Source organism: Ambystoma mexicanum, chromosome 11, assembly GCF_040938575.1.
Source record: "Ambystoma mexicanum isolate Mex_15411 chromosome 11, UKY_AmexF1_1, whole genome shotgun sequence".
NCBI lineage: Eukaryota > Metazoa > Chordata > Amphibia > Caudata > Ambystomatidae > Ambystoma > Ambystoma mexicanum.
In genome coordinates this window covers 173,326,952-173,351,713 of record NC_090934.1, presented here as the reverse complement: position 1 = coordinate 173,351,713, position 24,762 = coordinate 173,326,952, and the positions used below count along the sequence as shown (strand labels likewise).

The following is a 24,762-nucleotide window of genomic DNA, read 5'->3' as shown; positions in this document are numbered from 1 at the left end:
CTCTTGCCATTTTCCATGCCAAAACAACAAAAGACCTTAGCACCCTGACATAACGCCAGACATGCCAACGACAATAACCCCTCTTTGTAGTGTGCCATATTGGCTGGTAACAGCCCATAGTCATTGTCAAAGGCCCCACTTTAGTTGGGCATACCAACTGAGTCTTAGGGCCAGTACCCCCAAGTAAAGCCCACTATATTGGTGATTATTGCTCCGGCCGAACCATCTGTGCGCATAGAGCCCTGTCCGAAAAGCTTTTATGGTTGGGCAGCTGCACTGAACATTGTTGCAGCGGCTTTCAGTGCGGTTATTCTTTGAGAAGACCATTACATTTATGCAAGGAACCTCTAGATAATCACATTCCCCTTCTTGGTTTAATTATGTAATTATGTACTACAAAGTAAACGCAAAATTAATTATCTGCAAGAAAATGTTTATTCTTTGTAAACCCCACAGAAAAATGTATGCAGCCACGACCAAAGAATTTAACGAAAGAAGTGCCAAAAAAGGCAGCAAAATCTGGGAACTTTTAACACAAAGTCATTGACAATAGTTTGTGTTTTTCACAAAGCTGAAAAACCTATGACAATTTTTTTAAATAACACTGTTATGGTGACAGTTACACAAGATGATTCAAAAATGCAAATGACAGCAACATACACCTGGCTAAAGCTAGACGTTTTAACCCAAAAGAAAATCTGATCAAAATTATGATTCAGTAATACTTCTAATGGGATGAATTGCTTTTTTTCTACTTCATTGTTTTTTAAATGAGCATACATGCCAATTAACATTAAATCCTTAGAGATTTTGAAGAACGCTGTCCTTCCAGAATCCACTGCAGTTATGCAGACGCATAATGTTTGGCTTAAATAACTTCAAACGTTCAATACAGTTTGTCTTTTAGACAAAATCCTTAAACACTTCAACAGTTTCCAGCGCAAACCTTTTTTATACTAACGCAGAATGCACATTTTAACTTAACTGTAATTTTCCCTTTATTTTTTCAAACTTTAAATTAAAAAAAAAAAACCTTGGCACAATGGCTGAATAATCACCAGCTCCATTAATTTTCGATAACACAATCAGATTTCAACTATAATTCAATGTTGAACAAACAATGCAGACCACCAACTTTTCATTTTCTAGTTTTGCAGTCTGTTCTATTCATTGCCCACATGGTGGTGCTTTTACAACTTAGACAATTTCCTTTCCTTGGTGCTTGTGGTGTGGGCAACGGCAAAAGTGACAGAACAGGGGAATGTGATTAACCTCCTGCCGTCATGTCTCTCTTAAGAGACCACCGTGCCCGCAAAGCCACATTCACGTTAATGCTTATTGTATAATTACCCAACCCAAGAGGTGTTTTACCCAAGGCAGGTAAAAGAAAAAAGAACACTGAAGATTTTTGACTCAATTTAAGCCCAAAGTAGTTCACCTTCACCATGGACATATGCAGACAAACCCCTCACCCAATTTCGGACAATCGGGAATCACCCTGAGTGGGATGCAGGCAACAGAAAAGTGTAAACGCTGCAAGTACTAGATTCCCATTTGATGCATTTTATGCAAGACCTTGCTGCCAATGCATTTGGGACAAATTATGCTACAGGACCTTCTCCAACAGTAGTATGAAACAGGGAAGAAATAGACCCTTCTCCTTGATCAGATTGGTAAAAGAAGTGCACACAAAAAAAGAAGGAATCAAAGAATTTTGTAACAGACGCCACAGGCGTACCCTGCAGCAACATGTAATCTGGGCGAACGTCCCGATTAAGATACTTTGGGAAATCTGGTAGCCTGCACAGATCAGCACAGGAATAAAGAACTATGTTTGGGCAAAATCACACCCGTCTAAGGAAACAAGTTACAACCTACATTAGTAATGTTTGCCTTAATGGAACAGACACACTAGTGTGTCATATGTGCTGAAAAATCTGCAATGAGGCTGATGAACAGGCTACGATGAGAGCAAAGGAGTATTTAAACATTACGTTTCCCCTTGAAATGTCTTTTCCCAAGGCACTGTGAACAAAACAGTTAGCAATTCTCAATTACTAAAACATCAACGGGAATAAATATTTCACATGACAATAACCACCACATTTCCAGATAATTCCGTTATCGATTTCCCTTTAAAATGCAAATGATGCCCCATAAATTTGTTTTGGTCCATTGAGGGGGATAACCAAATTATTTTCTGCAACATGTATCACATACCATTATTTTAAAACTAAACCTCAATATTCTGTAGAATTATTAAACCCTTCGACTCCTAAACTTCACCATTATCGCTTAGATCAGGTTTTTGTGTGTAGCTTGATTGTAGAGTAAAGGGTTAAAGATCAAAACAAAGCCCTGCATTTTCAAGAGGAAACCATGCAAAAGTGCCAAATGGCAGAATTGGCTACTTGTAACAAAAAGTGTTTTTCATGTGTTGACCAAAAATAAAAAAGAAAATAACTGCAAAGTTCTGTGAGGTTTTCTAAAAATGTACAAGAAATGAGGGCAGTTCTAGACAAATCCTGATGTCTTTTTCTGTTTCAACTACAACAGTCTTTCACGATACAATTCCATCTTAACTGCACGAGACGCTCTTGTGTAATGCCTCCAGTCCGACAAAATTGTAGCGTAAGCAAATGTTGGCATTCACTTCTTGAGGGGCTGGTAAACCGTGGCGTTGGGATCAAGTCCAGAAGGGCTAGCCTCCACAAATTTGGAAGAGTAATGTGGGGAAACAGGGCTCATAGTGCTGGTCGCTGCTGTATATGTGATGCTTGGCATTACTGCCATCACTTCTGCGATCTTCTGTTTGAGGTCCTTGATTTCCTGATCTTTTTGAATGATTTGCCCTAGAAACAAAATAGGACAAATTATGAGAACAGGCATTATTTGAATGGTTGCAGATATTTCTTTCTACACACCAAGTACAAATTACTCTACTCACTATAGGGACTAATGTACTATTACTCTGTAGTCCCCTATGAGGAAGAGACTGAATCACATTGCAACGCAGCATTAAATTAAAAGTGCATTATCAGATACAGCCAGTCCCCAGCCCTGGGCCACCACTGCAAATGCTCCTTGCTCTGCACCACCAGTCCTTCTGTGCTAGCAGGTAGAGCAGTGCTTTTTAAATGGGGATGGTTAGAGGGCCATCTGGAGGAAAGGGTAGTATGGACTAGGAATACAGTCAAAACGGAGGTAGCTAGTCTTATTAAATCTAGTTCCCTTTCCACCATGCTAGTAGGAGATTTCTAAACACCCAACTGAAGACGAGAGGAAGGCCAATTAGAAAACAATGCAGAAAAACGCAGAATGCTCTTATCCAAAAACGCATGCAGAGCAGTCTATATTTCCGCTTCTGATGGAGATCTGACACCAGAAATAAGGTAAGGGCACCAGCCAGAATGAGAGGAGGGTGAGGAAGTGCACCATACCAGAGGTGTAGGGGGAGGAGTTAGGACTAAGTGCTCATGTGCAGCCGGTGGCAAAAACACCATTATGAGGAAGGTATGGTTTGAACATCTGCAAGGAGGAGTCCTGGCAAGACCTGCTGGAGGAATCCGATAGAATGCAGAGGCATGGAATATAGGGTAGACAGAAAGCCATGCCAGTGGGAGCCAAAGCCTTAAAGGGAGAGTTCACTACCACCAAATTATGCTGACTTGAGGGACGCAGTCCAAGGATGCCAAACAGGCTGTTTTGTCCATTTCTGTTTCACAGGATCGGATGGAGCCTCCAAACTGTTATACATTTATTTTCCTCACACCGAAGGTCAGCTGTAGCTGGCCAGTTTGATGCATGGGCAGTATGGCTAGGCGTTACCCTCGTTTCACTACTGATGCCATGGGGAGATGGAAGAGGGTACGTGTGGAAAATGCCAACCAAAGGTCCAAATCTCAACATGTGATCTGTTTTGCCTGTGTCAGTTCAAGTCAATCCCAGTGAGACATGGTTCAGGTTTCTATGATATTCTTAGAAATAATCCAGAATTAAGCAATTTGTGGACTATATGAAACAGGGCATTTGTAGCTTTTGGAACTAGTTTCAAAACTATGTGAACACATTTTCAACACTCATGCTAGAAATCATAGTAAAGTGTGTAAATGTTTACATATGTGGGTAAAAATTTCAGTCATAACTTATTCCAGAAAAGTAGTAGCACCTTCCCCCACACTTTGTACTACAAATAGCTGTTGATAGACAAGGTAGCTCCTCCCAGACTCCAGGACACCCAGTGTTGGAACAGTTAACACCTTGCGCCATGGAGAATGTCTGACTGTCCCCTCCCCATCCCTTGAAGGACAGCCCCTGGAATTGGATTTGTAAACCAAGTATTGAACTAAGACTCTTGAGAACTGGAGAACCCTACGCAGAGAAACAATGCAACTTGCGCCGTAATACACTTTGAAGACCATCCTGGCATGGCATAACTTGAACTACAATCTGACAGCAGATGTAGGTAGCCTTCACAGTCCTCATCTCTGGGGGTAACAAATATTGTTATCATTTGCGATTGAACAACCTCCATTAATGTCTTTTGCTAGGGTCCATTCTTTAGGACTGCACAGATATTTCCAATGATATTTGCAGTCTCGTATTTTCAGTATTTCTGCCTTACGTACAGATATCTGACGACATGTGATTGCCATCCTACCAGATAGCCCTGTCCCATTACACAACCTCCTTTCGTTCAATGTCAGCATTCATAACTTGACCTGTCTGCAGTCGTTGAGTGCGTTCACCTTTGTGGGGAATTTTGAAAAATAAATAAGTCACCTTTTATCTTGCCAGCTCTTCATCTCAAGCTCCCCAGGACAAACCCCTACAGGGCTCCAGCATCACTATGAAAATGAAGTTATTCAGCCACCTCAACACCAGGTGAAGGGAGTGGGTGGCAGCGCAAGAACAGTTTGAGGCCTTTTGAATAGACTGAGGTGACCTCTGGGAGGCAATCAGGGATTCTGGGCCCTGTCCAGATCACCTGACAAATGCTGCTTGTTGCCCAGACAGGCAAAAGTCCCAGCAGGACCAGCATGCAGCACCTGAGCAAGTTATAGTGAGGTTTGACTGCACTCCAAGCCTGCCAAACTACACTCAAAGGAAGGTGTAGTGAGCACCTGGGGTGTGTATCTCTTATGACAGGGGACTGCAACATGTGGCTCTCCAGATGCATTTGACTGCAACTCCCATGATCCCTCACCATTGACTATACTGGTTTAGGTTGATAGGAGTTGTATTGCTAATCATCTGGAGAGTCGAGGGTTGCAGACGATTATCTTAGGCAATCCCTTCACGGAACCTAAGTTAGGGCCTCTCATAACCCCTAGTAGTCCGCCCTCTCTGCATCTGCGAATTCCTAGCTGCACAATACATCTATTTGGGAGAGGGGCGAGAGAGAGAGACAGATGGGGAGAAGGGGACAGAGAGATGGAGACAGAGAGATGGGGGACAGAGGTGGGCAGAGCGGGAGAGGAGGGACAGAGGGAGAGGGCAGGGAGTGGAACAGAGGGCGAGGGGAGACAGAGAGAGACAGAGAGAGAGAGACATTGGATGAGAGAGAAAAAACGAGAGAAAGAAGAAAGAGCGAGATGACAAGATCTAGACATAGAAACACAGAGGGCAAGATCCAGGGAGGGGGACAAAGTATAAAGGGAAATGACAGCTGTCTGCATAGGCCGGTGTCAGGAGCAAGGAGACCAGCTGGCTTTCCCTTATTAGCTGTTTCTATGCTTTGCTATAGCTTCTTATGTTTTATTATGTCTTGTCATGCCCGGCTACATGTAGCGTGATTGTTGGTGCCTGTTGGAGGGCAGAATGCAATTTTTGAGAGTTCTACACTCATGTCATGGAACACCCCCCTGCTCTTTTTGCTCCCTCATTTTGGAGATGTTCTTATTTATTTTGGAGTTCAGAGTGACTTCTACTGAAATCCCTTTGTTACTACATCCCTTTTTCACTCCTTAAAAACATGTGTCCTGGGTTCCTCTTAAGGCTCCCAGGCCCAGCTGTGCTTCTTAAGGGATGTGCCATAGGGCGAATATACTACCTTGGTTTTAGAGGGCAGACTGGTGGCAGCGGATATTTAGTTTGGCGTTACCAGGGGTGCTAGCCGATTTACCCCTTTAGTAGCCCAATGTACATGTATGATGGACATTGGAGCACTAATGTTTTTTTCCCCAATCCTCTCTACTATTTTGTTTTAGGGGCTTCCTTGGTTCAGAGAAACAGAGAGGCAGGCCTAAAATTGCCATTCTGTCCATGGCCCAGCTGGGCTCTTGTGAGACCAAGATGACAACCTCCATAGTGATCCGAGTACATTTATAGCAGTTCCTGCCCCTCGGCAGGCCACTACACTTTTTGTAGGGGGGGGCGGGGGTTGGGGGAGGGGGACCCTGGATGTTTGGTGTTTACTGGGGCCAACTGATTGGCTGGCCACCAAAACGTTCGTTTCAAACTCCATAATGGAATTGGTGGGCTAGCAGCCCCTGTGAGTGAAGGTACATAAAGGGGAAACCCTTTTCCTACACGCAGTTGACATTTTCGGAAGATGAGCAAGTCTGATTAACTTGCTGAAGGATTTTGGTGCCAAAAACCATTGTAGCCAATATTGAGACCTAGTCTAGCCATACTGGTGCGACTAGTGTCTCTTGGCTGAGTTCTGGACGTCCTTTAGTCTTCGTCCTGCTGCTGGTCCTCCTCATCTGGTTGGGCCCGACCTTCCATCCTGTGACTGATTACCGGGCCTTATTACTGCAGTTTACCACCATTTACCACTAGGGTCTGTCGCCTTGGTTTTGGAAGCTGCCAACAACTGGCAGGGTGTGCCATCCCAGTTTGCCTGCTGAGCTGCTGGGATTTGCTGTGTGTAGGTTCCTCTGTCGTCCTTGAACCATCTCAGTTACTGATTCCGCTTTTGGTTGATGTGTCCCACTCCTGTAAAGGACAATAGTTCTTTTCGTGGTCGTCACTATCTCAAGGCGCAAGTCTCCGGGAACATTCATCTTGTCCAGCAAAAGATGCTCTGTACATTCATCTTGTCAAGCAAAAGATGCTCTGTACCTACCCCTACCTGCGAGTCTAAGAATCTCAGGGTCATCTTTGACTCCACACTTTCCTTCTCTGCACACATCTCAGACGTCTCTAAAAAGTCAAACATCTTACTGCACCTCCTTCGAGGTACTCTGCCTTTCCTCTCCTTCCCTCAGAAGCTCACTGTCTCCCAAGCTATGGTTCTCTTTAAGTTGGACTACTGTAACAGCCTCTTTCTAAATCTATGTGCCTCTGCCCCTTACAACTAATCCAGAACAGGACTGCAAGACTTGTCCTTGGCCTCAAGCCCTGGGATCTCATCTCTCCAGCTCTGAAATCCCTTCATTGGCTCCCAGTGGATGCAAGTATTACATTTAAAACCCTCTGCATTGTCCACAAGGCTTTCTGGGGCCTGGGTCCAAAATACCTTCAACTATCCCTCTGTAAATACCTCCCCTCTCGAGCCCTTCGCTCCTCTACTTCTAACTCCTCAGGGTCGGTCGTTTTTCAAAGAAACGAGCTGAGGGGTAGATCTCCGTCTTCGGCTGGGGCCTTCCTTTGGAACAGCCTCCCGACCACCTTCTGTAACCATCTGCGGTTACAGAAGCACTTAAAGGCCTTACTCTTTGCTTCTGCCTTTGCCCCTCTTCTCCCCTGCTGATCTGCTTCTCCCACTCTCGGCATCGTGCACCTGTCAACCCCCTCTCTCTCGGGCCCAGGTATCTGCTCACCCTGCCTCCTTCCTGCACTGCCTCCGGGCTACCCCTGGCACTGGGATCTGTATCTGTACCCATACAGCCCCCCATTCTTCTTCTGCACTTATCAGATATACCCTATCTGACTAATAATCCACCTGCTGGCTGCACTACCACTTTCACTGCACTTATTTATTTTATTATTCCTACTGTTCTCTCCTCTGTTCCGCACTTGCAACTTCTCCCCCACCGCGCGATTTCCACGTTTTCCCTTTTCCATGCACTAGCGCGTTCTTAATTTCACTGGGCCTAGTAAGATCTTTATTTTTGTTCTCTCTTGTTCCCCTCCCTTTGCTTGGTCACGCTCTGAAAGACTTGTGTATGAGCGAACTATAAATAAAATATATCATTACCTGGCTGTTTAGCCTTCTGGGAACAGACTTTCTGGAAGTACACTCAGTGAATACTTTCTTCTGGGCCCTGGGTTGTAGAGTTAAAGATACCCATGGTCTGCAGTCGTTTGGTTCTGCAGGTCCCTTTTGACATTTTCCCATTGATTAACTTTGGGGGCTGAATCCTGCCTGGCTTATCTGCTCCTGGGGCTGTTGCGTATCAAACCCTTCACTGGGTCTCCGTTGGTGTCCTCCAAGGTCGACTACTTTCTTCTTGGTACCTGTGGGAAGTAACTGAGGCTTACCTGGCTTCTATTAATAACCGCAGGCCAGCGTACAGGCTTTGTCCTGTCATCTATGGGGCACATTCTTGAATATTAGAACGCCTATAAGTGACCCTGGAAGATACCTACCTGGGCTGTGGCATTTTGTAAGTGTCCCCGGAGTTCTTCACCAAGCCCTGGATTCTTAAACTCTCCCCCATTTATAAAGGGATTTTTAAATCTATGTATTACAATGTATATCCTAGGGAGGATTGCATCACTGTGGTGCCAATGTTGTCCTCCTTGGTGTGTAATATGCCCTTCTGGACCCAACTAAAATATATCCTGGACCTCGGTAGCTCTCCTGGTTGTGCAGGATACTGTGCTCCTCCATGGCTCTACCACCAAGTGCACACATTTTATTGTGTGCATATGTAACATGCATCATTTTTATAGTGCAGCAGGAAATAAAATTATGTGGGGGTACACTTTGATTCAAAAGATTAAGTTATATTGTGTCTAATATTGTCTAGGGGACTGGACTTACTCTGGAAAGCCTAGATGTACAGTGTTTACAACCTGGTATGGGGCTTACATTTTGGGGGGGGAACAGTGATTTAGGCATTTACTAGCTACTAATGTTTTTTGTCTACGCTGTGCTGAACTATTTTTTTTAAATGGTGCTTTAGTTCATTGAACTTTTCACAAATGTATACTCAAACATAATATACAACATGTCTAAAATAAATTACAATATAAAATTACATAATTTGTCAATGTCATTTAACAATGATTCCCAGTTACATTTAGACTTTGTATTTTCAATTGTAGAGTATTCATTTTTAAAAAAAGGTCTCTCAAATATGTAGCATACTTTGGAGCGATAGCCCTTTTCAGAAAACATGCTCCTATTCCGTTTAGCCAAAATTGGTCTTCAGATATTTAGTTAAAACCTTCTGTCCTATCTTTATACCATTTAAAATAGTGTTTTTTCATAGCTTAAAAACCCGTTAACAATCTTATAGTTTCAATTAGTTCTATTTTTTACACATTCTTCATTTTCTTTTTTTCTTTGGCGATTCTTTTTGCCAAACGCCTTTATTAGCCAATACTGGTAGCTTATTCATTTACATGAATGTTCTTCTATATTTTGGATCTTGAAATTGATATATATATTTTTCTTTTTGAGGGTGCATATATCTGAAGTACAATTTAGAGTAATCTTCTAGAGATTCTAATTTACTTACATGTTCGTGGTTTTGTACCCAATACCAGGCGATGGAATGTTTGAGCACTCCTAGTGCCACATGGCCATCAGTCCATATGGGAGTCCAGTCTATCGTTCTAAAATATTCATCATTTTTCAATTTGAATTCAGTTAAGCTCTTCCATTTTCCATTTAACATTTCCCTCTTTATTAACATTAGAATGTTCTATGAATTTGCATACATTATGTTTAAGAACATCAGTCCCCTTTTCCTTTTTATCCGAGTACTCGATGATGTTATTCCATGTTCAATACATAATACTCGTCTCGGGGTAGCCATGATAATTGCAGAATTCTACGGGATATTAATCCTTCTAAATCATCTGCCCACTTACCCAAATTCAAATGCATACATTCCAAACCATAAGTGAGGACAGCCACCAGTTTTTGACGATATAGCGTTAATAACTGACCCAAAAGGTTCAGTCGCTTCTCCAAGAAACGAGTTGGTGGTAGATCTCTTTCTTCAGCTGGGGCGTCCCTCTGGAACAGCCGCCCGGCCTCTCTGAAACTCGAGGAGAACCATCTTCGGGTTCTGGAAACACCTCAAGACCCTCCTCTTTGCTTCTGCCTTCTCTCTTTCTCTCCCCTTCTGATCTGTCTGTTTCAGCACTGGGCACCTGGCTACACTCTGAATTCGGGCCCAGATCCCTGCCCACCCAGCTGCATACCCACACTGTCTCCTGGCAACCCTTGCAGTTGGGTCTGTATCTGCAACCCTACAGTCCCCTTACCTGCACTTATCAGACACCCGTTGTCTGTGCTTAATTCTTGCACTTGCCACCTGCTGGCTACACTATCTGTTGTAGTTGTGATCACGCGTTCAGCACTTTCCACTACTCCCCCCATTGCCCTGCACTTGTGCGCTCTCAATGTCACTGGGCCTAGTAAGATTGTTGTTTTGTCCTCCCTTGTACCCCTCCCTTGCCTCGTCGCTCCCTGAAACACCTGTGTATGGGTGTGATATAAATAAAATATATCATACTACTCCTATCAAACTATATCACAGATTAGATTCAAAATGTTTTAACATGATCATTAAGGCTATTGCATCAGTACGGCAATGAGATAACCTATGTTGCTCGTTTAGTTTCATTCCTATTTCATATCCCAGCTATTTATAGGCTTCAACTTTTTCTATCCATTCTTCACTGACAACCATACCTTTTTTTTTTACAGCTCTAGTATGTAAATTTATATGTAGGCCATGTATTATGGCATATTTCATTATTTTGTCCACACTCTTTCAGGCCTACATATGTGGCGTATAAAATAGCAAGATCATCTGCATAAGCAAGATATGTTATTTTTGTACATCCTAGGAGGATAGGTGTCCCCGCCAATTAGATGTCCATCTACATCTGCCATGAACAGATTAAACAGGATTGAGAATAAGGGGCATCCTTGTTCGACTCCTCTTGCTGTTTCAATAGGGTCAGTTAGATTCTCCAGGGCCATCAAGTCTCAACCTGGACCATAGGTTCCTGGTGTAGTAGTTGGCATGTGAATAGAAGACAGACAGGCACACACATTATTTTCAATTTTTTCCAAAGTTTATCTAAATAAAAAGGACATGTAGGGAGGCACATGTTTTAAAGTGGCTTGATTTATTAAAGTGTTTATAATAAAGATATTGTGTAGACATGATAAAGCCTTTTGAAAGCCCAATTGGAATGCGCTTAATATATTTTCCTTAAGAACCCACTTTTCAATTTCTCTTAGGAACCATCCCGCTAATATTTTTCCCCAATTCCTCTAGTAAAGATAGGTGACGGTAGTTGCTGGGATCATCTCTTGTGCCCAGCTTGTGTATGGGGACTGAGTAGAATAAGGTCCAAGATTTGGGTATTTGTCCTGTCTCTGTCACTCGATCAAATAAGTGTTTCATAACACTAGCCCACTTATCTGTATTTTTTTTTTTAGCATTATCAGATTGCATACTCCATCCAGACCAGGAGCTCTAGAACCTTTTAGTTTATGAATTAGTTGTAGAATATCGTCATATGGGATATTCATCTCCAGTTTTTTTTTATTTTCGCTGATTCTTGGGTTGCCCTGAATTTCTCTAGGACATACTTTTCCCATTTCTCTGCTGGTATTACACTTACTAGGGCCTTATTACCATTTCCTGCTTTCTTATTAAAGATATTTCATAGCAGCCTAATGTTGTTCTTCCCAATCTCCGCATATTTTTTTTTTCCATTCTACTACTTTGTGATCCGAGGTGATTTCTGACCCAGGTTCTATATTTATTTTTAAGTCCCCCAATAGTCATTTGTTTTTCTTCTATTTTCAAGTTTGATGAATTTACTTTCCGAATCTCTTGGCGCAAATATCATCTCTTTCTTTATATCATTCTCATATGGATGCATTAGTTTAGTAGTATCCTTTATACATGAAGGTGCTTCTTGCAATAAGAATATTTTGGCAATGGATACAATCCACATGAGAATGTCATCAGGGGAGTCAAACCTTTTATATTCATAACTACAATTATCATGTATTTGACGATGGCCTCAATGTTTTTACTTGACCAACCCACTCTATTCTCACCATTGTTCACAACTATCATTTTGTTATAGGTGACTATTTTCATTTTTTAACATCCTAATGGATAAAATTGCATGGTCACCAAACTCAGAATTTTATTTTCATTTCACTTACATATTGAAATAATTGTTCAGAAACAAAATCCATTGTAGTGGTTTTCTCCACTACTCGCCATGTTTTAGATGGAGGAATATCCCCTTCTGTGTTACAAATACAAATGTTCAATTTTAAGATGGAAATAAAATTAATCCACATGACTAACTCTTTCTCTCTGTGCAGGTCTTCTGTATATTTTTGTTTTGGAGGATCATACACATTTATTGACAGGAGGCACAGCTGTGGAGATCTCTATCATTACCATTAATACATTCGAACACTTTTCTCTTACTTTTATCTCATAGAAATTGTTTTTGATATTAATGTCAATAGCCCACCATAAGGACAACCTGTTTCTCCTTTACCAGCCATTTTGCTAAAATTCCGATTACCATCATACATGACCTCATATAAAACATGTTTCTTGTATCATGATTATTTCAGATTTCTGCACATTCATGAAGAAGCCATTTGCTGCCAACAAATGTTTGTGTCCTCTCTAGTTCCAGGAGCTCATTGTTGTTTCTGGTTTATTAGGGATTTGTATCTGGAATTGGGAGAAAAGATGGTAGCCACTCCCAGTGTGACTTGGCTCCTTGGTCGACATTACTTTTTGTTTTTGTTTCACCATTTATTACAGGGGTAGATATTTCTTTATTCGTTTCCCCCCCGTTACTTCATTGCCTTTTTGGTTAATATCATACCACCATTTCATTAAGGAGGCGGCATTAGATCTTACCAATTATGCCACCTCCTTATCTCGGCAATATATTTTTTGAACATACAATATCTAAACCTTTTAACAGCTCAACACATTCAAAATCTTTACTTTTAAAGGACACGCTGGGCAAGTATGTGATCAAATATGTTCAATAGAACTGTGCCATTGATCGGAGCAGATTGATTTTCAAACAGGTGAGAAATGACAAATTGTGTCGGATGATGCTGTATTTTTGCCTTATTCTCTTCTTGAAGAATGTTTCCTAAAGTTGCCGCTTGTCCAACTTTCTTTGTTGGAAGGTTCCTTACTTGGGGAGTACTTTTATTCATTTCTCTTTCCTTCTCTATGGATAGAAAGGATTCTGCATCTTCCATATCTTTGATGGTTCTGTCGATGTCTAAATAGTCTGCATTACTCTGACTGTTTTCTTCAAGGGCTTCCATAGGTTTAGTTTTAATTTTTTCTTTTTTTAGATGGGAGCCATAAGTTTCCCACTTTTGTTGTCATTTTCCTTGCACATTTTGCAATCTTTTTTTGTCTTTTTCGTTGGTATTATATTTTTCTGGGTATCCAAGCCAATTATTTCCTCTATGACTCTTGAATGAAGTGAGTTCTGACTACACCTTTTGGCTTGTTGCAATGTGCATGTCTTCACGCTCCTCTCGTTACAAGAAATCGGTATGAGTTTGTTTTAATATTTGTTATGTGCGCCAGACCCGGGGATATCAGGGCGCAGAAGGCAGTAAGGATATTTTAAGCTTGGTTACATTGCTGTACAGTAATATACAATAGAAAATATACATGTAAATACAGAGACATATATACAGAAAATGCAGGGCATATGTACAGAGGATACGAGATATAGTAACCATGTGCAGAGTTTCATCAAAAGTTAGGGTTTATCCCTTTGTACCAGAGTAGAGTAAAACTCGTCATTATAGAGGAGTGTGTTGGAGGTTGTTTTCCTTGAACCAAAGGATGTAATTGCGCCTGAAGTGTGGGTATGTTTTGGTAGCTCTTAAGGTAGGGGGGAGGGAGTTCCAGTTGTGCGGCTTTCACCTGAAAGCTGGTACCTCTGTTATTGAAGCGTTTGTATATGGGCAGTATAAGGGTGTTGGAGTTTTCTGTTCTGGTGGGGCAGTTGGGAGAGTATTTTGTGAATCTGAAAATGAGGTAACGCAGATCAGCGTTATTGAGGCATTTATGTGCGAGTGATGCTACTTTTAGCGCAATTTTGTCTTTGGTCGATAGCCAGTTGTGAGCTCTCCTTAAGTCAGAGATATGCTCTTTTTTGGGAAAACTCAATGCAGCTCTGAGAGCGTTATTTTGTAAGATCTGGATTTTGTTTGTGATGTATTTCATAGTTAGCGTCTTTCTTTTGATCGCCCATTGTGGATTGTAGGGGCCCTACCTCAGTTATGTTGGCTTAATTTTCCAGGCACGCTTTAGTGTTTTTTTATTTTGTTCCTCCTTTTTTTGATCCAATATTGCCTTATCGCTACTGTTGCCTGGTTTTAAGTCACCAATTACTGCAGTGACTTGTGTTAACATTAAGGAGTGTTTAGTAACTTCATTAACCAAAATGTTACATTGTTTTAGTAGTAATTGTAATGCAAAATGCATAGCTTCATTGTCTACACTGGGTTATACTTGAGTTTCTGATGTGGCGATTCTACCTTGGTCTTCTAACGTAGAAGAGCATTCCTGCACAACGGTAAACATTTTGTCTAAGAGCTCAGTTAGACAGGGTGAGGTTGATAATCTTTGTTGTGCCCGGTCGCTTGCTTTCTCCAAATTAAGTTCTTTTTGTACACTTGCAATTTGTTTATGTGAGTCGTTTTCATTTACAGCTGCAAGGGTTAAACAATATACAGCGACATCTGGTTCAATGCAAAGCTTGTCCCCATCTTTTTTTCTTTCCATTAGGGGGCCATTGGTTCATTATGTATTTGTGCTGCAATTATTGTGTCTGTTTTGGTTTGCGCTGCCTTATTGGTTTTTACTAATGACAGTGCTCTCCAACATAGTTGCACTCTTAGAGTGAATATTACCTCGTAGAGGGTAACAACTTTTTGGCACCATAACTTACTGTGATTTAAAAGTTGCAATAAAATGCGCACTTATGGTTCTTTATACGCGTTGTTTTTCAATTGATTTTCCTCAGCAGGATAACTTGTCGCGTGCCAGAGGCAACCGGCGACGAGCCGTGAGCACCAAACACCAACCACTCCGCTCACATTGAAAGTTAAGGTAGAAGCTCCTCCATTGGCAATAGCAATAGATGAAAGACTGCACACACTGCATCCCGCTACCCAGTCCAACACCAAGTCACCAGACACTCAGTACTCTACCTTCTATGGGTCATGTTTAACCTGAGTACTTATTTTATCAAATCATAGAAGTGTTTTTTGTATTTTTATTTATAGAGCGTTATAAGCTAAAGCGCTTCCCATCCCTATAAGCATACATTTTCTATTAACTTTAACCCCCCCTCTTACATATACCTACGCAAACAAATGGGGTCAGACTTTTGGTACTCAGTCTTTTTGTGTTTCCCTTAACAAGCTATAAGAAACCGTACAAATCAAATGGAAATAACAAAATCAGCAAACAAGAAAATGTGTTCTGAGGCGAGAGCGGAATTCGGGAGTGTGTGCCAATGTTTGGGGCCAGTAGGGAATAAGAATTAAATCGAGAATTAGCACAAGTAGGATGAGGGAGTACAAGTAAAAAAATAAGCGAGAGAACATAAGGAAACTAGAGTTTTTGTAGCGTGAAAGGAAAGAAATGTACGTGCCTTCCAAATATTAAGCTGTAAACGAAAAAGAAGAACCAAGAAGGACAGCAAGGTTCAGTCAGAAGAACAAATAGTAAGAGAAATAGGAGAAAAGAAAATAGTAGTGGCAGGAAAGAAACTAACCTCGTTCTTAGAGCGGTTTAGATGGAAGTAATGGTCCACCATCCAAGACAGGGTAGAGAGAATACAAGAAGAGTTTATGTGAACAAGAGTGGATAATAAGCAAAAAAGAACAGAGAGGAAGACTTGCAGAGTCGGTGCAGCGTCTTAAGAGTATTGACCAGAGCGCCGACTACTCAGACATTAAACATTTTGCATTTTTTCTGTGCCTTTGGATTGGATCAGTGTTTTTTCTGTTGTGACAAGGAGGAAGAGCAAAGACTCAAAAGCACCCGACATCCGCGGAGCGGCGCGCAGGCAGTCGGTGCTGAGTCTTAGTCTTGGGGAGTCGACTCAGCGAGTGATGCAGCCTCTGTCCTGCGCAAGAGAAGAGGTAAGTCGCCACTACTGTGAATTTGCGTGAAACTTTGCCATCTAACATTGCTGCAACGCGATGGACACAGTTCCCTATCCTTGTACGTCCTTCCATCCTCTCCACTCCCTCTGCAGTATGGCCGCTGCCCCAGGCCCCCTAACCAGACAAGTGAAAACACAATTACGGCCCGATCTGCTATATGCAAAAACGCACCACTCCTGACTCAGGGCCTCATCACGACTTGGGTGGTAACCCTTAAATCCGGCGGTAGTGCTATTACAGGAAATCCGCCGGCGGTATTAGCGCGAAGATTCCACATTGAGCCCAATGGGGAATGGGGTATTCCCGAAAGGGCTCAGTGGGGAATGGGGACTTACATTACCGCCGAATTCGTGATCCGGCGCTATTAGCGCCGGGGAGTTCGGCGGTAGGGCTAATAGCGTTACCGTTACCGCCCAAGTCGTGATGAGACCCTCAGTCTGAAGACATGGGCTGTCACATACCAATGCCGATCCTCAAGCAATTTGAAACTGCTCACACCAACCCTTATGCAAACAAGACTACAACTAGAAAGTAAAGCAAACTAAAGATGACACTAGCTGAGAAATATACCTGCTGCTGAAATTGGCGGAAAAGCCATTCCAAACACATCCAACAGCTTGGGATCGGATATGGCAGTCCCTAAAAATGCAGAATCTGCAACGGAAGGCATGCCTCATGATGAGAAAGAAACATGTCAAATCTACGCCGAGAAGCGACTCTCAACCTAATATAATCAGCAAACAAACGCAAGACTATCCCTCCCAACTTAACACTCCTCCCCACCCTCCCTGCCCCCCCCAGAAAGGTGCCACGAAAGAGACCGAGACTCGGTCTCCCTCTCTCACCCGTCACCAAACCAACAAAGGCAACCCAAAGTTAAACAACAAAGATGAGGCTATGCAAGAGATTCTCAGAATTCATATCCTCGGTGGAGGAGCAGAAACGGAAAGCAAATGACGAAAAGACCCCTCCCCCCCACTCCGTCCATAAACCATGGTGAAAAATAAAAGAAGAAAATGGTGAGAAAAATGCCAACCAAAAAAAACAAAAAAAACACAACACTACTGTGGGAAACAAAAAAGACCTAGCCTATAAGACAAATGATTCCATTCTGGAGCCCTCCACAATACAAAGAGAAAAGGCGCTATTGGCTAAAAAAAAGGTGGCAACAGAATTACGACAAACTACAAAAAGAAAATACTGACCCCAATTCATGAAAAATTCCAGAAAACAACGCTTTGCCAGGCTCTCACTCGACATTACAGAAATCTAATCAATCATGAGCGACCAGGAAAAGAGACACAGGGCATTTGAAAACCTCTTACCTACTAAACTTAAGAGAAATGGAAAAGACCTCCACCCCTAGACCAGACAAAGCAACAGGAAACTTTTATCCCACTGGAGAATAACCATCTGAATGCCCAACTGGGAATAAACAACAAGAAAAATAAACAGAACCAGTCCAGGACTTGCAAACTCCACTGGATAGGAACAATCATAAAGAGGAAAACACTAAATGCCAATGCAACTCTCAAGAAGAACATAATAACCAACTACGATGGCCGAATTGCAAAGCACCTGGATGGCGGCCTCAAACTTTGCATTAATTCCATTTATCAAGGTATATGATATATGAATCAATCAATCAATGAAACCATGCCTGACCAAGAAACCTTCATAGCCATGATGCATACCAAACAAATATACATGTAAACACTGGCGGATAAAATCCAAACCTGTCTGACAAAGAAGCGGAAACAAGTAATAAATGGCAACATCGCCTTTTCAACATAGCAAGACATGACCGTGCTGAAAAGGAGCAAATCACCACCACCCTGACCAAAATACTAGCTGTCAAATCACAAGAAAAACCCAACAACCCAAGAACCCAAGAACCGAGACCACGCTTTAGAAAAACCCACACAAAGTAATGATGAAAGACCACAGAATAATATGGCAAATATCAACCCAACGCCCAGGACTAAGAATAAAACCCTGCCTCTCCCCGTCATACCTATCACTTCGAAAGCCTCTGCTCAAGCAACTAACACTGGAGAGACAACTGAGCCCACTTCGGACCTCACCGAACATGAAAAAACACCCAAAGCGGGAACCCCAGGAGACTCGTATCCAATCTTTGATCAACAAAAAAAAAAAACCCTCAAAGAAGGCCCAAAAGAAAGCTGCAAATCCACATGATAAATTAAAAACTAACACAGCCAAAAGAGGATCCAGGGCATTTTTAAGACATCTGCCTTCGCCCCACACCGCGATCAAGGTGGGGACACAAAATAGGAGCAGAAAAGCACCACAGAAGAAAAAACAAGTATTCTTTCCCCAACGTAAGTCCATAGAAGAACAGGAAATAGAGGAAAGGAGAAATCTAGAAATACTTATGAATTTGTTAACTTTTGAAGAAATCATCCCTGAAAGTGAGGCAGCAAACAATGTGAACAACATTGCTGAAAAGTCAGTCGTAATTGCCACAGAAGATATTAGTGATACCTCATCACTACATATCAGATGAGTACATGGAAGGAAACAAAAAATAGTGAGAATGACACATTTTCATACGACAAAGTCTCAAGACACCGAAGTTGAATGGTCGAGAATACGATCAGAGTATAGCAGTTACTCAAATAAGTCAGATCACGAATCCACCACATGCACACAGAAACCAACTCAATGAGAGTAAACGATGAAAAAAAATGTGTTGACAAAAAAGTAACCCTGATATCTCTCTCACCTGCTAACACGGGTCATTTGAACAACTCATCAAAATTACCTACCTTTTGTCGACCTTCGAGCAGAGCTCATAAAGAACCTGATCGAGATCCAAAGAATAAAACCTGCACAAGATGGTTTGATCCTGAACAGGATCAACCTATTAAGGTTGTTACATGCAATACCCTCACTCCAAAAAACAGGATCCGATGACATAAAAGTGGTTGAATTCCCACGTGATGACCGGACGGATGCAATAACCCTGCAATTCAACACCCACAAGTCGCTCAATAAAATCGTGGAGCAGGCAAATCAGCTAAAACTATTAGGATTCAAATGCATCACAAATCAGATCATTCGACATTTTCCACCTACTAGGACAAATGAAGAGCTCAGCTCTACAACAGCCAATAAAATCAGACTAGAGAACTTGACGAACTCCACCAAAAGCTGGTGTGGGAACAAAAAAGAACATGGACCACCCAATTAAACAATAGAGAGGGATTACTCATTAGCAACAAAAGGGAACACCACCAAAAGACGTCACAAGCACCAAAGGAAGCATATATTTATAATGCCAGCAGAAACAGAACACTTGGATTCTTAGTCTATGTTCTTGGAACACCAGAGGCTCTACTCACCTATTCAGAGAAGGAAACAATGATTTTGCTAAATACAACATCATATGCCTCCAGGACATCTGACTCCGTACAAAACCATTATGTGACAGCTATTTGATCCATATGAATCCTGCGAAAACAGCCACCAAAGGACGTCCCCACTCCCGCCTCATGACTCTTTGGAAAACCGCAACAAACTTCCATCTAATCAAGGCTTTATATCCAATCTTTGGGTACAAATAACTGTCCTCAAACAGAAATACACCGAGATGGAAAAAACCAAAAGACCAAATGACTCAAATATAATGCCGGTCCTGAATATCTATACCATTGAACGCCGCTTTCCTCAATGAGATACTAACCACTATTAACACCTTATATATGAAATACAAACAAATGCAGCTGATCATTTGTGGTGACTTTAACCTCCACTTATTTCAAGAAGGTGTCATTGAAATACCGGACTCTAAACTTTCCCACAAAGCAAAGTTGTGGACTGCCGCACTATGCAGAAGAAACCTCTTACTTCTAAATGGGAACACCAACGAGGACAAACCGGCGAAACCTACTTGGCACAGAGCATATCTTGATTACATACACATCTCGCCAAATATGCTTCCCCATATACAAGAATTGGAAATTAAATCCGAAACCTGCAGCGATCATGCACAACTGCTAATGACTTGGATTGCCCCGCACCAGTGCATGACCAAAATAAACATCAATAACGGTAACAGACTGCATATAACAGACCAGCAGATGAAAGGACTGGAAGAAACATTCAAAAGATCCAACAAAGACAATAATGAGAAAATTAACTACGAGTGGCTCCCAAAACCCTACCGACACAGAAAAAAAAAACTCTCCGATTAAAAAAACAGAACACACACATAATCCTATCATGAGGCAACAACCTGAATGAAGAAGCTGCTAAGAAAATGTAAAGGCAGCTAAAAAATAAAAATAAAACTGAACCTGGACAACAGATTACGAATGACCAAAATTCTAAAACAAAAATATAGAAACTGGCAAAAAAAAACAAAATAAAAACCACAAGAGCATTGCTCATCCAGAACAACGCCGACACCATGATGAAAGCCTTGAGCAAATGCAACACATGAGAACTTTTGGCTCTGATCAATCAAAACACAATTCTTCCACATAGACTAATCATCAATGTTCCAGAGAGCAAATGGACCTCTCACTTCAAATCATTATACTGTTCATAAACGGATCAAGATAGTCCGCCAAATGACCACAGCAACAACAACTAAAACTGGTACAAATCTTGTGACTATGATGACATTTTAACAAACATTAAGAGACTAAACACCTTGGGAACACCAGGACCCGATTAAGTAATCAGTTTATTAAAAAACAACCTGAAGCCTGGGCCAAACTATGCACCCATATTTTCGAATTAACGGCTAGAAACAAATGCATACCAGATACATGGAAAATGGTGATCATAATCCCCGTCTTCAAGAAGGGTGAAAGGAGCCAACCTAAAAACTACTGCCTGCTAGCTATGCTAGATTCGATACAAAAGATTTTCACATCTATTCTGGTAAAAAGATTCACCGAATGGGCTAAGAGAAATAAAAAGCAGGACCCACGAGAAACCGGGTTTGTGAGCAATGTAGGAACTAATGTTAATCTGTTGATTCTCAACCTACTAAAACAAGAATCCTTAAAAACCCAGACTCCAACACATGCCATTTATGTTGATTTGCTAATGGCATTTGACAGTGTTAATATAAACAATCTATGAAAAAAAACGGAGGCAGCATATTTCCCCCTACGAACTGCTTGAACCAATTAAAGCCCTCTATACTGACACCACCATTCAATTACGGTTGACTCCTAACGGGGTTCTCGCTTCCGAGATAAAAACAACAAATGGACTCAAGCAAGGATGCCCTATGACTGCCACCCTCTTTAGTTTTTACCTTTACAAACTTGTCGAGAATCAAAACATCATTGCAACCAATCCTTCCAGACTGAACGCAACTCATGTCCCTTATGCGCTATACGCGGATATAGTGATAATGGACAAGACGCAAGAGGGCCTCCAAAAAAGATTAAAGAATCTTTTCAACTTTCTCGAAAACAATATGAAAATCAATTGCAGTCTCAATAGCCTCCCCACCAGAGAATACTTAGGCACAACTAAACAGATCTTGGAAGAGAAAAAAAAAATTCGGGAGATTTTCTCAGCAAATGGACCAAGATGAGACAATCCATCACATTCTCATGAAATGTCCAAGATTGGATGAACAAAGGATTCAATTCAGAAAGGCGATGCTGCACCCTAGAACAAGCTATGCAGAAGAAGAGCGATGGTCTCAAATAATCTCTGGCAAAAACAAAAAGACAATTATGACAATACATTTATCATGACAGACGAAAACTGTAGATAAGAAAAATTTCCAATCTCAAATAGCTATGAAAAATGAATGCTCAACTGATGAGACATGGAAATGTAAAAGTTTTGATGATGAGATATGAAATGTAAAAGTTAGTATGCAAACATTTTAATAACAAAAAAAAAAAAAAGAAGAAAAAGTTGTGGGAAAGACCAAACAATGAAATAATGGAGGCAAGAAGAATCGTGTAGGGAGAAAATAGAAGCGGACCCAAGACTGAACCCTGGGGGGCACCACAGGGAAACAGCTGACGTTTGATTGGCTCAAGAAACAGAATATGTGCGATTAGTGAGAGAAGAGCGGAACCAAGATGAGAAAGTGAGGGAAGAAGAGAGTGATCAACAGTGTCAAAGGCTGCTGAAAGTAAAAAAGAACCAGAAGATCAGATTGCTTAGAATAGCGGGCAGAAAGAAGGGTCACAGAGAGAAGAACTCTTTCTTTAAATCCCAGTTTAAGTAGACTTTATTTCTGCTTAACTTTGCATTTGTCTTTTTTTGCATTTACCACAAACATTTTACTGCCATTCCGTTTTCTGTACAGCACCTAGGCCTAAGGTGCCATATAAGTTATAATAAAATACACAAACTGATTTTTCTAAAAATACAAAAATGGATTTTTCTATGTGACGGGGAAAGCCTTTTCATATGCTTTCATTTTATTGTGATAAATAGGATGTTGCAGCAAAAAAGCCCCCTGAGAGGAAGTGTCTTGGCTTGAAATTGCATTGTTTCAGCTTACTTTTGAAGACGGAATGTTCAAAATTTAGTCCCGTAGTTATTGACTGCACTCTGAAGATTGTGATTGGCTAAAGAGAGGTCATAACGATCTCCCTGTACTAATCATTTGTATTATTCGTTATGTAGCGATTTGCCTGCTGCTTTTTAAAAAAGTGATTCCTTTTTGCATGTTTGTCTGCGTGCATATATGTTGCTCGGAGGGCAAGCTGTGGTCCGTAGAATTGGAATTCATACAGCCAGCTCCAGGTACAGAGTGAAAATCTGAACGTTAATGCCCGAATGTGTGCCTAGATCGCTGAAGTACAGAAGGCACTCTATATTCTGTAGTCAATGTGTTTGTCTTCAGCGAATATATAGAGTATAAACCGCCAGCATGCACCCTATTGGATCTCTGATCAGAACATAATCCTTATCTGCACTCACACCCAAGAATGTTACTCAATCAAATGGGTTCCTTGCTAAAGAAAATAACCGTTTACCACCCACATTCACAATTTGGTATCCGCACTAAACACCAGTCTGCCCCCTCACGTTTTGAAGTGTACCTTCATTTAGTCCCCTCCTGACCATCTACATGATTAAGACCATTTCACTAATTTACAATCTTGTCACATGGAGCCACTGGTTTGTCTACATTCTGTTTGACTGAGCACTGCATACCCTGTTGGTTAACTCCGATTGTCCATGCTCTTAGTATATTAGTTTCATGGCCTTCCCTGTGGCTGGGAAGTTTGCCAAAATATAAAGTTACATTAGATTTGCAGAGATGTAGGTGGTAAGTGCTAGAAAAGCTTGAACTCTTGTACAGCTTGGTATGATAAATAAAATGTATTGCAGCTGTTGACACTGTGTAATGCAATGTACTCCTCTATCCCATATCCTTTCTTCCATGCTTGTGGGAAATAGTCTCCTAAGGAGACTGGAGCGTTGCAAGTTGCTACACAGCATTAAAGTAATGGGGTCACAGGTACATGTATGAATGTGGCCAGGCTCGGCCCCAATCCACATGGTTGCATGCGCCCTATCCTGATAATCTTTTATAACATGCTTAATACCAGAAAAGTGCGGGACCAGGATTCAAACCTCTATTGCTCTGCATTGTCTTGCTTCCAAGATAAACGTGTTGACCCTGGGCTATTCTCCCGGCCCACAATGTCCTTTTCTCCACGCGGATGGGACCAGAGAATCTGCGAGTGGGTGCAAGAGTTTTCTCCCTTTTCCAAAATTACGTTTTCATGAGGTCATCCACCCTGCGCCAGCCCTTGGGGTTTAGACACTACATCGCCTGCCACAGACTGTTCACCATCTTATTTGCACGCTCTGTGTCTAAAGGGCTTGGGCCCAGACCCCATTGACTGGCACGCCCTGGGAAAGCTTCTCTCAATACATATTTGGTACTCTTAGGTACTGGCCTTCCACTGTACAGCCCCAGGTAGCTTCAGGATCTTCTGCACCAGAGAGGAAAGTAAATTCATTTTCTGGGCACACGCCAGAGAGGATTGTCCTCTCTGCCTACGTACCAGACCAAGAGGGTCTCCTTTTAACCTTTACTGCACCAGGTGGTGTTACTACTGGCTTTCTCACTGACAGGTCTTTTTTTGGCCTCATACAAAAGCAGTCCCCTTCATCTTCACATCCTACCTCTGACCTACGTTCCAGTTGAGGACTGTACATCCACTAAAGAAAGCCACACCTTTCTTAAAGGTCGAGTGGCAGGACTGACAAAGGTACTACTAGTCCACACACTAATCTTAGAAAATTCACCACGCTGCTACACCGGAAAATATACACATTTATTATGTTACAGCTAGATCTATCCGGTCAAATATGTTCTTTAGCAAGAAACCCGCAAAGTATTAAAAAAAGCATATATTATAAAGTCATTGAGCATTCTCCTCAGTCCTATACTTTGTGCACTATCT

The 24,762-nt window shown here is 41.6% G+C and overlaps 1 protein-coding gene across 1 annotated transcript in view; it reads right to left on the bottom strand.

Moving 5' to 3' along the window:
- Positions 1-416: 416 nt before the first annotated feature.
- The window catches only part of MACO1 (macoilin 1), a 539,166-nt gene continuing 514,820 nt past the window's right edge, over positions 417-24,762 (bottom strand). The window contains exon 11 of the mRNA XM_069622729.1: positions 417-2,852. Within this exon, the coding sequence (XP_069478830.1) occupies positions 2,650-2,852 (203 nt within the window). The 3' untranslated portion in view covers positions 417-2,649. The remainder of the gene's footprint in view (positions 2,853-24,762) is intronic.